A 17,337-nucleotide genomic window follows, 5' to 3' on the forward strand; every position below is an offset into this window, starting at 1 on the left:
TACGTGTTAGGAAGTCTTTGTTGCAGGTATTTGTCTAGAGTATAGTCATGTATGGAAGTGAATCGTGGACTACAAAGAGTTCAGATAAAGAAGAGAATAGAAGTTTTCGAAATGAGGCTCAGGATGAGATGCGTCGATCGCGTAACTAATGAGGAAGTACTGTGTAGAATTGAGAAAACAAGAGATTTGTGGCAGACTTGGCCAAAACGAGGCATCGGTTGGTAGGACTCATTCTGAGACATCAATGGATCATCAGTTTAGTATTTGAGGGAAGTGTGGGGAGGCGGGGGGAATAGTAGAGAGAGACTAAGAGATGAATATAACAAGCAGATTCAGAAATATGTAGGTTACAGTCGTTTTTCTGAGATGAAGAGGATCGCACGCGATAGAGTAGCTTTGAGAGCTGCACCAAACCGCTCTTCGAACAGAAGACCACAACAACAACAACAAAAACCCACTCTTTGAGCATCGATTGTCCTTTACGAAGTTACCTGGAGACGGAATTTGCGCTCCCTGTCCGACAAGGCTGATGAATTACACGACTCGACACATGTTTCAGTATCGCTTTCACTTGTTAAGCACGTAAGGCAATCATTGTACTCCTCATGTACGTTATCTGCGCAGTCGAGACTACACAACAAATTCTGTCTCCAGGTAACTTCTTCAAGGACATTGTGTACTTTTCTATTATCTCGCTGAGGCGAGAAGTTCTGCGATTGTAGCTTCTGATCATTACAGTGATCTTGCTTATGCACCGGCGTGTAGGAATTTACATTGGTGAATCACGTGTTCTATTCCTTTCTGCACTGAGGCTTCAAAAAATGTTGAAATGTGTGTGAAATCTTATGGGACTTAACTGCTAAGGTCATCAGTCCCTAAGCTTACACACTACTTAACCTAAATTGTCCTAAGGACAAACACACATACCCATGCCCGAGGGAGGACTCGAACCTCCGCCGGGACCAGCTGCACAGTCCATGACTGCAGCGCCTAAGACCGCTCGGCTAATCCCGCGCGGCCACTGAGGTTTCACACTGCTCATTGAGATAGTAGTTGCTTCTTGCTATTTAGTACAACGGGAGATGTCAGTTACTTCGCGCCTAATCACAGATCGCGAGTACATTATAGGGCAGATCCAGACAGATTAAGGGCCAGTATTAATACAGGGTGAACCTGAGATTTTTAATCATTATTTAGTTTATTTAAATTGTTTTTGTGATGAATAAATATGTTAAATTCACGGCATTTATCCTTTATTAGAAAGTATTTTCCTGTACCAATTAATCTTGTCTCTTGCGTACATTTTATAACTTATTCGTTAAGAGGGGGACTGGATTTTGTTGGCTTATCCTGTAATTCTATTGTATTCACAGGATAAGATTAGGACAATTTACATAATTAATGAGAATAAAGTACTCCTACTGGGGGACGTATAAGTATCAGGGCGACGTCAGTAGCGATACAACATCCATTGCGCAAACTTACACTTGTGCGTACTCATGGCAAGGCTCCACCGTCAATAGCCAGTAGAAGAAGTGGAAATACGTTAGACATGAAGCGGGAGATTTGACGGTGATCCATCCTCAGAATGATTTTACATCCAAACGGTACATTTCCGGACATGGGTTCCATATCAAAACTTGCTCCTAAGTCTCTTCTGCAAGCCTTTAATAGGAAGCCTATAGTAGGAATTTTGAAACAGCCTGTATATGACGTTTCTTCACCTATCTCTAGATAAAGTAACAAATTTTGTGACGTTATATGTTCCTATATAGTTAATAATTTTCATGTTAGTAACTCTAATAAACGTTATTCTTCCGTCAGCACTGTTCAATAGCTCATAAGGTTTTCACAAAACTTCGAATCCACATTTCTTTCTCTTCCAGTTTGTGAAATAAGTTTTTATTGCTGTAATTCACTAAATTTTATTTATTTCTCTGTATTTAATGCCATGCATTTAACGTAAAATAAATTTTCCGTTTTATGTAACAGTAATATACCCTTCTTTTACCGAAATGTCATATCTTTGTAATGTATCACTGTACTGCAGTCCCTTTAACACTCATGTTCTTTGTAACCACTCGGCATTTGTTTTTCTATGTTGTAAGCGAGTCCAAACACTTCGAGAAAATGCTAATTTGTTTTGTGGCCCAACTAAAGTGTTTGAAAATGAACGGAAACACACTTGTTTGTTTGTTTGTGTGTGTGTGTGTGTGTGTGTGTGTGTGTGTGTGTGAAAATGCAAACAAAAATATGAATACCATTCATTAAGAAAAACTATAAAAACATTTCACATAAATTGCATACCAGTACAAAAGTGTAGCACAACCATTTTTATTACTCGTTTGTAACAGTGAATTATTGTTTCTGCTAGGGCCACTCACCTGTAAATCAAAGTAACATGTACTATACACGTTTGGTGACTGTTCTATTGGACATGTACGACGAAATAGACATCAGTGTTCATGGTACAGCGGCCGTGAATATCAGTGTTTCGAGAGAGGTAGCGATATGTCCGACAGAACGGACAGCACACGCATGTAGTATATCTGTAAGCTTGACTGCTATGACATTCTGGATGTGAGTGCACAATACCGCCTGTACCCCTTGCGTGGATACAGGGGACGCTGCGAGCAACTGATGTAAATGGACAGCAGGAACGCTGTTTTGTATTGTGCGATAACTTGAGAATTTGGGGCGGACAGAGAGGGCTCTCGGATGGCCAAAGTGGTTAAGGAGAGCGTTCGCTTAAAGCAGGAAATCCGGATTCGAATCCCAGTCTGGCAAAAATTTTAAATTTCGGCATTGACCTACTCATGTTCTTAAGGCGATCTCTGTTCTATATACTAAATATCATGATGGTACAACGAGAAAAATCTGATTACCCCGGGCCCCAGTCAATAGACTGGGATCGTCGTGAGCATCGGATTCCGGGGGCTCACGGACATCATCACATGAGAAGAGTCGGAGCTTCTCAAACTCCCTCAAGACCAAACGCAAACACTAGATCGGCACACTTAACGTGAAATCACCGATGAAAAAAGGAAAGATGAAACAACTCACCGACACTCTCGAAAAATTTCAAATCAAAATATGTGCACTGCAAGAAACACGATTCACAGACGAAGACCATTTGAACACGGAGAACCTTAGAATATACAAAGGAAAACCATCGAGACAACTGAAAAACGTACGGCTTTTTGGCACAGGATTTGCAGTATACAGGTCCATCACAGACAGCATAATCGACTTTTCGTCACCAAATGAAAGAATAAGCACCATCACAGTGAAGTCAGCCAACAAATCCCACACAATACTCAATGCACATGCTCCGACTAATGACTACAACAGGAAAAACCCGGACGAAATTGATGACAATGGAAGAAACTATCAGGAAAATTCCTGCATATAGAGTCGAAATAATACTGGGAGACTTCAAAGCTAAACTCGGAAAAGAGAAGGAATACAGACATGCCAGAGGATAACATACTCCACACAAGGACACAAACAAAAATGGAAAACACCTGATAGACTTTTGCAAAAGCCACGACCTCGCCATTATGTCAACAAAATTCAAGAAACCAACACGGAAGCATACTACATGGAAATTCCCCATCGGAAAGCAAGAACTACAAATCGACCACATAATAGTCCACAAAGACTCACAAAAAGAAATTTTGAACATAGACACACGTAAAGGCTACTTCGCCTCAGACCATCACCTACTACAGATCAGGATTCGTCTTTTTCCCAAGAAAAGGCTCCAGAAGAACAAAATTGTTAGACCAGTTCAGAATACATTACTTTAAACCAGTCACAAATATTAGACAAAATTGAAATGAGAAAACGACAGACTTGACACAACTTTCAGGAAGAATGCGAGAGGCCATGAAACTAGCACAAGCACCACACGCAAGGAAACCTCGTTGGTGGAACCACACATGTGACCAAGCTGTTGACCAACGAATCAGCGCATGGAAATAATTTAGTAGCCATAAATCCCGACAGAATTGGATAAACTTCCTGAAAACACAGAGTCGGCCGCTGTGCCCGAGTGGTTCTAGGCTCTTCAGTCCGGAACCGCGCTGCTGCTACGGTCGCAGGTTCGAATCCTGCCTGGGGCATGGATGTGTTTGATGTCCTTAGGTTAGTTATGTTTAAGTGGTTCTAAGTCTAGGGGACAGATGACTTCAGATGTACAGTTTCATAGTGCTCAGAGCCATTTTAACATTTGAAAACACAGAAATAATCAAGCGAAATCATTCGCAGTGAATAACGACAATATGATAAACGGCGTCTGACGGAGATCACTAAGAACAATACAAGAAACTTCTACAGAACGTCCAGAGAAAATATAACTGGATATCAACCAACCAACTTGTCCCTCAAAGCCGCGCGGGATTAGACGAGCGGTCTGAGGCGTGGCAGTCATGGACTATGCGGCTGCTCCAGGTGGAGGTTCGAGTCCTCCCTCGGGCATGGTGTGTGTGTTTGTCCTTAGGAAAATTTAGGTTACGTAGTGTGTAAGCAAGGGACTGATGACCTTAGCAGTTAAGTCCCATACGATTTCACACACATTTGAACATATTTTTGTTCCTCAGAAGACCGGATGGAACCCTAGAAACCAATACCAAAAACAATTGTACTTTGAAAAACTCCTCAACACGGACCCACCCCCCCCCCCCCCCTCTGTGGAAGAACTGATGATGTATAATCCAGATAGTGAAACTCCAACTCTTCAGCCCGTATCCGCGCTGCTGCTACGGTCGCAGGTTCGAATCCTGTCTAGGGGACTGATGACCTCAGATATTAAGTCCCATAATGGTTCAAATGGCTCTGAGCACTAAGGGACTTAATTTCTGAGGTCATCAGTCCCCTAGACTTAGAACTGCTTGAACCTAACTAACCTAAGGACATCACATACATCCATGGCCGAGGCAAGACTCGAACCTGCGACCGTAGGGATAGCGCGGTTCCAGACCGTGGTACCTCCAGCTCTAGAAGAAGTTAAAGAAATAATCAAGTCACTCAAGAATCGTAGAGCACCAGGAGAAGACGGCATCATCGTGAAAACCTGGAAGTTACAAAACCTAGAACTCACCAAAGACATCCACAGGATTTTGGAAGGTGTCTGGGAGACCATGAAAATTGCTGACCACTGGAAAACTGCCGTGATACACCCACTACACAAATATGTGACAAGACTGACCCGAACAGCTACAGAGAAATATCCCTGCTACCGGTCACATACAAGATCCTCTCTAAAGTTTTACTAAACACACTAGAATGCCAGACCGACCACTTGATTGGGGAATACCAAGCAGGCTCCCATAAAGGGCGGTCTTGTGCGGAACAAATTTGGAACCTGAAAATGATTTTACAACACAAACGGAACCTGATCATTACCTTTGTCGACCTCTATCGACCGGAAAACTCTCTTCAAAATTTTAACTGAATACAAAGCAGACAACAAAACACAGACTATCATAGAGCAAACCTTGACCACTACGACCTCCAAATAAAGTTCTGTGGGGAGCTATCAAAGCCTTTTGAAATTCGCACAGGTGTCCGACAAGGCGATGGCCTCTCACCTCTCCTTATCAATCTAATGTTAGATAAGGTAATAATGGTTCAAATGGCTCTGAGCACTATGGGACTGAACATCTGAGGTCATCAGTCCCCTAGAACTTAGAACTACTTAAACCTAACTAACCTAAGGACATCACACAAATCCATTCCCGAGGCAGGATTCGCACCTGCGATCGCAGCGGCCGGGCGGTTCCAGACTGTAGCGCCTAGATCCGCTCGGTCACCCCGGCCGGCAGATAAGGTAATAAAAGAGTGGGAAATATCACAACAGGGGATAACCTTAGGAAACCTACAGACTAAATGCCTAGGTTTTGCAGACGATTTGGCGATTGTCACGAAAGGTACAAACGAAACAAAAGAATCTACTGAAAAACTACACGCAATCGCTTCCAAAACTGAACTACAGATCTCTTACGAAAAGACACAGTTTATGAGCACAAATAAACTCTCATCCCTGAACACAAAGTACGGTACGATTTACAAAACGGTAAAATTCAAATACCTCGGTGAAACACTACACATGAGCGGAAATAACAGAGACTCAAACGAAGAAAGAAAAACTAAACCGGACAAGACATACAAAGAATTGTGGAATCATTACAACAAGAAGTCTATCTCACAAAAAGCCAAATTGTGCCACTACGACACGGTCGTGCTACCCGAAGCACTGTATGCAGCAGAGACCACACTAACCCTAGGGCATACACGTATCAGACAACTAGAAAAAGTAGAACGGAAAATACTTAGGAAAATATTTGGAGCACCTAACAGCAATGGAGTATGGATCAAGAAACCTACAGAGGAACCACACAAACATACGGAGACAACCATCTTTTGATTAGGAAGCGCAGACTACAATTCTATGGACACCTATACAGAATGCCATCACACAGACTGACCAAACAGATCTTTGACTGGGTAATCGCTAGAAACAACAAATGGGTGGCAGAGGTAAAAAACGACCTGAACCAACTCAACATCACACCAGACATAACAAACGACAGAATAAAATTCAGAAACATCACTGAGAAAAGTAAACGTGGTTATGGATTAACAGCGATTAATATAAATTAACTTAGTATTAAGAAAACAGTCTTAATCACGTTTTTTATTTATTTAGTGCCGATCGGTTTCAGCCCATCGCAGGGGCTATGAAGATGTTTTCATAATACTATATGAGATACACTGTGACAAACACGCGTAAAATGGACCGAAGAACGCAAACAAGACCACAGCCGGAAGATGAAAGAAATATGGGCAACTAAAAAGGCAACCAAGATGAAGCCGAAGGCACGAAGCCGACATGCAGCAGGGACAGAGGACCGGAAACAGAAACACAGCGAGCGAATAGGGGAAGTTTGGGCAACAAAGAGGGAAGCAAAAGGAACTGGCCACGTAGTTTAGTCCAACTGCGCTCTTTAAGGGCAAAACACTAATTATTACTATCGACAGAAGCGCGCTGTCATCTTCAGACTGGCACTACATTTTGCGTATACATGTCTTCTTCTTCCTCTTTTGTTTACGCCTTTGTCCCGCCGTTTTCGCAGGGTCGGTGTGGTTACAATCCCCCAGGACGGAATCAGCTGTCTACATCTAGTTTAAACCACGAAATACTGCGAACATGTTTCAAATGTCTGCGAGTCGTGTAACTGAGGCTGGACGTGGGGACCAGCCCGGTATTCACCTAGGGGGATGTGGGAAACCACATCCAGACTGGCTGGCATGCCGACCCTCGTCGTTGATCCGCCGCGCGGATTCGATCCAGGGGCGGCGCGCCTACCCGAGTCCAGGAAGCAGCGCATAAGCGCTCTCGGCTAACGTGACGGGCTGATATTTGGTTACATGTATCGTCGATATTTTGAGTACAAGGTGTAAACACATTAAAAAAACATCACATGGTTTCTCATTCACAAAACAGAATGCGCCCAAATGGGTTGTCAAATTCTCTGGCGCCTTACTTTGGTAGATGTAAGGTTGTCGGCATGGTATGTAGTTTTAACTCTATTGGTGCTATGGGCGATCTACTTTTACCTTTTATTCATTTGACAACCCATCTGTGGGCATTCTGTTTTATAAGTGACAAACGATGCGGAGTTTTTCAATGTATTTACGCTTTGTTCTCAAAATATCGACGACGCGTGTGTGAACATATATGAAAAGTGTAATGCCAATCTGAAAATGACAGTACGGTTCTGCCGAAACTAGTAATTGAAATAAAGGGCTTAAAATCAAACGATATTGGCTTCCTGACACACTTACTCGAAGTGTAAGTGTAAATGTAAAATTTATTTATTTATTTATTGTTCAGCTAATTCAGTCTATACGATATGTAGCCTCTTTAAGTTATTAAATACATTTTAAGTGGTTTTTCCATGCATCTCTGTCCGCTGCTGTCTTTTTCCAGTTGTAGCCCGCAGCTTTCCTGAGTTCCTTATCCCAGGGATCAGGTGGTCTCCCTGGTGTTCTTCGTTTTTCTCTGGGACTCCACTCTAAAACTGATTTTGTCCATCTTCCATCCTTCGTTCGTGCAATATGTCCTGCCCACTGTCATTTTAGTCTTAACCTGTTCTATAATATCTTTTACTCCTGTTATTGCTCGAATGTCTTCACTTTTCTGTCGATCTTTCTGAGACCTAACATTGACCTTTCCATAGCTCTGAGTAGTTCTAAGATCCCTTTTGAAAAATTCATTTAAAGTCCAAGTTTCACACCCATACGTTAAAGCCGGTTGGACACACAGATCAAAAACTGTCTTCTTTAAGTAGACTGGCATGTTAGATTTGAAAACTGTTGCATTCCTTCCGTAAACCCTTCAACCAAGTTCAATTCGACGAAAAATTTTAATTTTAAAATCCTCCTTTGTGTTAATTAATTGCTCCAGATAAACGTATTCTGTAACATTGTTTAGGGTGTTGCCGTTCAGTGTTACTTGTCCTGCAGCAACCCACTTATCATGCATAACCTTAGTTTTAGAGTGACTTATTTTAAGTCCAACTTCCTGACAACGATCTGTTAAGACTTTTATAGAGGACTGCATTTCCATCTTACTGTTAGCTAGGACCACTAAATCGTCAGCAAATCTCAGGTTGGTGAGCCTTTTACCATGTATCCTTATTCCTCTGTTGTTCCAAACAATTTTGGACATATCCATCTCAAGAAGTGCTATAAATAACTTCGGAGCTATAGGATCGCTCTGCTTTACTCCTTTTCCAATGGGAAATTCGCACTTGTTTTTTCCTATGTTGATAGGTGCTACAGACGTGTCGTAAATGTTGCTCAATAAGTTTGTACATTTTGTTTCGACTCCTTGCTCAGCCAGTGCTTGTATGACTGCAGTGTGGGTGGGTGACGGAATCGGAGTGCCCTTCTGTCTCTGTTGGGTAAACCACGTGACCAATGCGTCACTTGTTTCTTCGAAGTCTGACTTCTTTGTACTTCTTCGACTGAGAGATTTGTGTGAGCATTTCTGTGAAGAAAACTGTTCCAATTTAAGTCGGTTTATTCGCCAGTCACCAACAGTAACTTCACCGACACCATATTCGAGAGCAAGTTTTTTTCGTGTTTCTCCTTTGTCAAGTCGTCTTAGTGCTTCTAATTTTAGATGCAAAGGCACAAATTTCCTCTTTATTGTTACAGCACTCATCTTTGTAAAGTGTACAACGGAACTCACAGTCAACAAACAAAACGACACACAACACTGTACAGTACAGGTACTGGGAACTACAGCAGCGTATGAACTCTCCAGTTTTGATCGGTAGCAGCCGGCAGCAGTCGGGGTATTTCGTGCCAAACTGACAACAGATGTTCGTGCAACAGGGCAACGAGCTAATCGTCGGTGTTGATTGCATTGTTGTCTGCTTTGTCACTGAGCTGTACTCTCCCTATCTATCTTTTGCAATGATGTTTCCATTACTTATCATTTCCGGAAAAAAAGTAAGTATTTTTTTTATAGGCTCGGAGTATTGGAAACTATCGAGACTCTACTGTATCAACAGTCCGTACCGAAGTATTCGATACACGACCTATTTCGTTACAAGATCCACTGAATTCCTGTCACACTGCTCTCCACGCTCTCCCTCTGGTCAGCCAGCGGTACGGGACCCCGGCAGAGGTACAGAGCGGGTGGCGGCCCCTTACCTCAGCTGCGGCGACTTCCGCTTGAGCCGCCCCGCGTATCTGGCGAGCGCATCTGCGCGCCGCCGCTGTTCTTTTGCTCGCCGCGGGACTCGAAGGCGGACCGCGGGCCGAGCGACGCCGACGGCCTGCTAGGGGGGAAGGGGGGGGGGATGTGAGCTGCCTCCCGGGGCGAGTGGTGGGGGCAGCGCGGCTACTTAAGAGACCGGCGCGGCCGGCGCGCCGTCAGTGGCCGCCTCCTCCAGCGCAGCGCCTCGCCATGGACTTACACCGCCCCGCTCCGCTTTGCCGCCACGGCCTGGTCCTGTTGCTGCTTGCCGCCGCGGCCCTCTCAAGTAAGTCGCCGGACGCCCACACTACCCTCCTCCTATAACAATAACAACACTGCAAACGCCCTCCGCTCCTGCCGGTCGCTTGTGCACAAAATCGCTTCCTGTAAACCTTACCACAATATACGAATTACATATCTACATTTATTCTCCGCAACATTTCTAAAATAATGCTGACCTCTCTGCGCTGGAGCGTGTGACGTACCGGGTGATCAAAAAGTCAGTACAAATTTGAAAACTTAATGAACCACGGAATAATGTAGATAGAGAGGTAAAAATTGACACACATGCTTCGAATAACACCAAAAAATAAAAAATTGCTTGACGCGTGAAAGATCTCTTGCGCTCGTCGTTTGGTGATGATCGTGTCCTCATCCGTCACCTTCGTCATGCTTGGCCTCCCAGACCTCAGTCCGTGCGATTATTGGCTTTGGGGTTACCTGAAGTCGCAAGTGTATCGTGATCTCTGGGGATGCTGAAAGTCAACATCCGACGCCAATGCCTCACAATAACTCCGGACATGCTTTACAGTGCTGTTCACAACATTATTCCTCGACTGCAGATATTGTTGAGGAATGATGGTGGACATATTGAGCATTTCCTGTAAAGAACATCATCTTTGCTTTGTCTTACTTTGTTATGCGAATTATTGCTATTTTGATCAGATGAAGCGCCATCTGTCGAACATTTTTTGAACGTTTGAATTTTTTTGGTTCTAATAAAACCCCATGTCATTTCAAGCATGTGTATCAATTTGTACCTCTCTATCTACATTATTCCGTGATTTATTCAGTTTTCAAATGTATACTGACTTTTTGATCACCCGGTATATTTGCACAGCCCGAATTCAGATACCAGAGACAAAAATTCGAATGTTGTTCTGGGATGTTTTATGAGTTTTTTAGTTTTATACACTAGTGGTCTCCTGTGGTTCGTTACAAATTAACAATAGAACTGTCAATTATTTTGTTTGTCCCCTCACTTACCTTTACTTCTCTGAAAATACTTTCGCAACAGGTAGAAAACCAGTAATATGTAATCGCCAAAATGTACAATACAAAATACAGAGTCATGCAACAAGTCTCAGACAAATACAGTACTACTGTCACGTAAAAAAAAAAAAATACTTCGTGTTCTGCCTTACGGTAGGTCTTTCCTGTCAAGGGGGAAGCCTCGTCAGAGACCCCCGCATGAGCGTCTAGGGAAGGGATTCTAGTGCTGGTTTCCCGTTGCCTTCCACTGGTTATGATAAAATGATAATGAAGACAACACAACAGCCAGTCCTTGAGCGGAGAAAATCTCCGACCCAGCCGTGAATCGAACCTAGGCCTCTTGGCGTGACAGATCGCCGCGCTGACCACTCAGCTATCGGGGCGGACAGTGTCATATAACTACTGTGATAAATAATTACTCGAAGTGTAAGTGTAAATGTAAGAGTTCTTCACCGATGCAGAAAATGCACATTTCGCGGCCAAATTCAAGATGATAAACTGGAGTAGATGTGAAGCCCAAGACGCTGAGAACGGACTTGCAGTTCCAGAATCTGTCAGATTATAGCAAATAACAAAGTGCAATATTGGTCCTCTAGACGCTGTATTACTGATAAAAATGTTCGCAATATATAACAAGCTACAGTCACGCATAGCCCCTGGCGCAATGTCTATCGATGACGCCTCAGATGCCGATTTTACTAAGAACACATCCAGTCTCTAGTCTGCCTTGTGTGAGCTTCTCCTCTCTGTAGTTTAACGCAAAACGTCGAAAATGTAACGAAACTACAATAGTTCACACCAACTGTAGGTCAGATTAGACAAGTTGCAGCACACTAAAGCAGTCTTCATAATGGCTGTAAGTTACAGAAACGCTTCATCCGTAGTTTAAATAGATATTGGTGCTTGTCAAAAGGATTTCTTGTACTCTATGCAAAACCACTTATCTTTCACTCTAACGTCACACTGCAATACAATGTGACGAATGAGCCATCATCTGGGGCACAAAAATGTCTTCAATGTCTGATCGTAATTGTTTCCTGTGTTCATACGGTAATACTTACTCAAAAAAATTTTCGTTCTGTCCATCACTCAAACTTCAAACGTAATACCTCACATTCAGTTGGTCATTGTTGAGTCTATAAAAACGAAACTAGTACAATTTAATACAGGACCGAGAATATCTAATTTATCCTCTGCTGTTAAACATCGGAAAATTACTAGGGCCTTTAGATACGTAGCACCCATTAAATTTATGTCTATGAAGTGGTCTCAATATGTTTGTCATATCGATGCCAGTGTTATAAGCACATGCTAAGCGGCGAAATGGAATGAAAATCACAATTTTTTTTGATTTTTTAAAATATAAGTACTGTATTCTATTCATCAACTGAAACTGGCTGGAGCCGACTCCAGTACGACATATAACTGTTCGTGGCGTCGCTGTTATTATGAGCCAAATGCAGCAAACGTACTGCTCGTAGACGCTGCACTTCGAACTCTTTCACAGGTACTGACATGGATTAAACTGTTTGCTTCCGCTTCTTGCTACTGCTATCGCTACGGGGCATGTCTTCTTATGGCCCATCTTGAAGAGTCTTTCCAAGAATTTCCCGTATACTTTTTTATTCTGATCGCGAGAAAACATGAGTTCACATGTCAGCAATACAACTTGTATGTATACACAGTCCTTGTGCTCTCTTATTATTTTAATGTCGACTCATACAGTGTTACGCCAGTATATTATGTCCTTTATTTACATGTTTATTTAGCTTTGATAAATTACGAACGATGTCGTTTACTTACAAGGATAAAATTTTTTGCTCTTATTTTCAAAGCGACAGTACCTATTTTTATCAAAAGGGAGACTCTTTTGAGAAAACCATAAAATTATAAAGAGCATGGTCAATATTTACTTTCAGGAACTGAAATATTTAGTACCGCCGATAGACCTTTTTAAAAGTGGAAACAGTGTTCACAGCTGACGGAACTATTAGATCCTTCCTGAACGAGGACAGGGGATAGATTGGGCTTGGTCAGCAAGCCTCTCACCCTGGAGTCAGAGTCACCTGCATCTTTTTCTAATAGTCTCTAACCTACACCTCCTTCCTACCTGAGCTAGGAACTAGCAGTTCCGGAAGCAGGGAGCATATTTTTTTCTCTTTTAAATTCGTTCATCGTCAGTATTGGAATTTGACGTCTTCAGACTTCAGTCCTGGTAGTATACTGTGTCTGCGCAACAATCTTTATTTCATTTGGTGCAGCCGCAAGTGCTTACAGACCAGCTGCATATTACCATTACTATATCTACAGACCAGCTGCATATTACCATTACTATTTCACTTGACGTATGAAAGGCAACTAGACTATCGGGAAGATAAGTGAAGCCCACAATATAAGTGAATCTAAATTTCAGAGTGTTCGTTTTGTTTCACATAATTGTCGTATTTACCATGACTTTAAAGTCCTCCTGTTGTAAAAGTTTTCTCAATTTTACACAAAATTGTTTTATTGCTTTTTTTAAACCCACCTACTCACAAGAAAAGTTTATTTCTGTTTTACGCAACCCAAAAAAGCTTTAATAAATTTTTCATTATTGCAAATGTAAATGTTCCTGAAGACTATGTATGAATGTAATGTAATGAGCTGTCTTACGTGAAACAGAAATAAAACTGTTAAAAGTAACTCATCGAGTGCCTTCTTTGAAGGAAATGTAGTTCATGGTGACATTAACAGCTTTGCTATTTATTTTTATCCCTCATACTTCGTTCCATTATCATACTGACCATTCCTCGATGCCGCAAAATATGTCCTATCAACGGATCTCTTTTTTGCTCAAGTTGTGTAGTAAATTTCTAGCCTCAACAATTCGATTCAGTTCTGCTCCATTAGTAATCCAATCTATCCATCAAAGGCTTAATTTCCTTCTGAAGCACCCCATTTCAAGAGCTATTCTCTTGTCTGAACTTTTTTACTCTCCTCGTTTCACTTACGTACAAGGCTATTTAACTTCAACGTCAGTTCTGCGGGACAAGCGAAATTGGCAAGTTTAACCAAGGTAGTGATGTTACAGTCATTTCGCTGCTTCTGAAGTTCGCCTTCGAAGCGGCCCTTGTCTCTGTCAATCTTTCACTTTTTCGTTCTTCCCTCTCCTCCCGGAAATTAGACGGCGAAGCGAACTGCCTGTCGCGTTATCTGCTGCTGATGGATGTTTCCTTTCTTTCTGCTATCCACAGACAGATCAACCAGTTTTTTCTCTCTTTGATGGACGTCTTCTCATCCTGCAGCCGAGAGTTCCCATTCCCAGCTTCAACGAAGCAGCCCAGCGCCCTCCCCGTGACAATACGTGGCGGCAGTTCTGTTCCGTTTCCTCTGTGCGGCACTGCACTAGCTCATGCAGCTGGATCGTATGTGCATCAGTAAACTCAGCAGAGGCGCTCGCTGTAACCTCAGTGGAGTATGAGACTGGTCGCTAGAGGGGGCATCCACGAGGAACCCAAACCAAAAACCTGACTCTGAAGGGGAGTCTTGGAGCTGCAGGTGCTTTCCGCTCTCACTCTGGCCTGCTAATTCCGGCACTTGAGATAAAAAGAAGAGGGGGGGGGGGGGATGCCTGTAGCCTCTTCATGCAAATCTCGCTCTAGGTGACGCCGTTCCAACCAATACGCTCTCCCGTCGCTATGTAAGGGACACCACTTGAGTCCCAGCAGGGTAACCCTAAGGCTCAGTGCTGTCGCCCACAATATTCACGACCTGCGTCAACGGTGCAGTTACCTTAATTCGCAGATGACTGTGCACTTCCACCTAGCGAGAGATTCCATGCTTCAAACGTACGAAGTCTGCAGAGGCAGCTGAAAGTCGCCAGCAGGTCACGTCGGCAGTACAAGATGAAGGTAAATCCAGACAAAATGGCGGCTGTTTACTTAAGCAAGGAAAGATAGTAGCAGTTAGATGCCTTAAGAATACAAGACAAAGGCATTTAGTGGAGCCTCTCGATCCAGTTCTTGGGAGTTCTACTTAGCAAACAACTTCTCTTCCACATTCACGTTGAAGGGCTTAAGAATAAGATGGCGACGAAACAACTTATTCAAGCATACGGGCCTCAACACTAAGACTCAAGTTTACAAGGCAACTGCTTTAGCAATAGTTTTATACATCAGCTCAGTGTGAGGCAAAACACAAAATATTGAAATAAAAATAGTAAAGAACTCTAGCCTCTGATGGATATTAAGAGAGAACAGATTTGCTAGAACAGTCGATCTATACTACGAACTTATCGTGGACCTGGTACATTCCACGAAGATACGTCGACAGTGAAACGAAGACAGAGGCACCACACGGCACATCTACAGTTTGGGAACAACAGAAGAAAGGCTGTGGCACGGATTTAAAGTTACACGAATCGTAGTTTCAGAAGGACTGCAAGACCAAGTCGCCAAGGAATACAAAAATTGTGGCCATAGTTTTATGGGCCCTGGGGACTATTACAATCATGTTATGAGAATTTATTTATCCAGAAACGTCCTGACACAAAGAAGTCAATGTCATGAAATTTGATGAGACATGAGACTTCAAATCTCACACCCACGAGCGCGCGCAGACACACACACATACAGACAAACATACCCACACACACACATGAAGAGCAAAGATATTACACTAGTCGGTCAGCTGCTATGAAGCTGGTGAATATTTTGAAGTACTTAAATTTCTATATTCCTGATATTATGTGGTTTCAACAATTTCATACAAGAATGTCGCTATGACAAACTCCGAGACTAAAACGTACGAGGATAAGAACCACAAATATCACAATCCTACAATACATTAAAGAAATCGGCAGCGCTGGCGCAGTGTATCTCAAATTTCTCTGATTACGAACGCCACCTTCGTTAGTCGGCGTCATGCTAAAGGGGCCACAGTAGTGTGAAATGACGGGAACTTGAAAACTGAGAGATATTAGTTGAGTTGTTTAGAACGTGGGAAAGAGGCGGAAACAGTAGATCATTGAGAGATGTATGTCAGTTGTTTGAGTTTCCACTTGACACATAACACAGTGGTACTAGGATGCCTGTATGTGTGTGTGTGTGTGTGTGTGTGTGTGTGTTGCCCCCAGGGCGAAGTGTAGGGCCACTTTCCTCCCCAGCCCTGTCCCACTAATCGAACAATCGACCTCTAGCCAGTTCGATATCGACCTCCTCCTTTAACGTAAAATACCAGTCACCACGAAAATAGCGTGCGACGTTCTAGAGCGAATATTTATTATTTTGATTGCCATTCTTGTAGTGCCGTTGTAACATCGTCTTCAGAAAGCGCGTGGCCGCAAGAGGGGAAATAACAATGCGAATTTTTAATTTATCTTGTTTCTTAGGTGTTTCAGATATATATTGCTAATTATTTCTGATACTTCCCATTACATAAAGGCACTGAGAAATAAAGAGACATAAAAATAGTAAGTATATATTTAACAATGCCACGAACTGTACAGTATATCTCAAAAGTATTTTGTAGTTGCGGTGATATGTTGTCAATATTGTTCGGATGCAGTCACAACAGAGCAATGCAGATAGTCGTGTCGCTGCGTCAAGAGATTCATGCCGCAGTGGTAACGTATTTAGTAAACAAGCAAAGTCATACCATAACAAGAAGCATACCAAAACACAAAGAATTGTTAATGTGAGACAAGCTGTTTTTCATGCTTTGAGGAAAGGAAGATCCATCTAGCGGTGTTAGATATTATGGCACATCATAACAACTAATAAGTGTGTAGAATCGACAGAAACAGGAAGGAATAGTCGCCAATAAGCCAATAACCTTATCCATTCCGGAGATTTTAGAACTGGTAACTGTTAATTGAATGTAAATACATAGAACTGCAACCAGTCACTTTGTTGAATTTTTATTTATTAAGGTTAATCTTGATTAAAGTATTTGCTCATCAACTGACTATATTATACGCTAATATACGAATAGAAATAAGACATCAGACCTCTCGAAGTCTGTTCTTGTAGTACCGGGTGATCAAAAAGTCGGTATAAATTTGAAAACTGAATAAATCACGGAATAATGTAGATAGAGAGGTACAAATTGACACACATGCTTGGAATGACATGGGGTTTTATTAGAACCAAAAAAATACAAAAGTTCAAAAAATGTACGACAGATGGCGCTTCATCTGAACAGAATAGCAATAATTAGCATAACAAAGTAAGACAAAGCAAAGATGATGTTCTTTACAGGAAATGCTCAATATGTTCACCATCATTCCTCAACAATAGTTGCAGTCGAGGAATAAT

The 17,337-nt window shown here is 42.3% G+C and overlaps 1 protein-coding gene across 1 annotated transcript in view; it reads left to right on the plus strand.

Moving 5' to 3' along the window:
• Positions 1-9,953: 9,953 nt before the first annotated feature.
• LOC126278310 (serine protease inhibitor dipetalogastin) overlaps positions 9,954-17,337 on the plus strand; it is a 271,690-nt gene continuing 264,306 nt past the window's right edge. Inside the window, exon 1 of the mRNA XM_049978324.1 lies at positions 9,954-10,058. Within this exon, the coding sequence (XP_049834281.1) occupies positions 9,983-10,058 (76 nt within the window). The 5' untranslated portion in view covers positions 9,954-9,982. The remainder of the gene's footprint in view (positions 10,059-17,337) is intronic.

The sequence above is a fragment of the Schistocerca gregaria genome, chromosome 6 (genome assembly GCF_023897955.1).
Source record: "Schistocerca gregaria isolate iqSchGreg1 chromosome 6, iqSchGreg1.2, whole genome shotgun sequence".
Classification (NCBI taxonomy): Eukaryota; Metazoa; Arthropoda; class Insecta; order Orthoptera; family Acrididae; genus Schistocerca; species Schistocerca gregaria.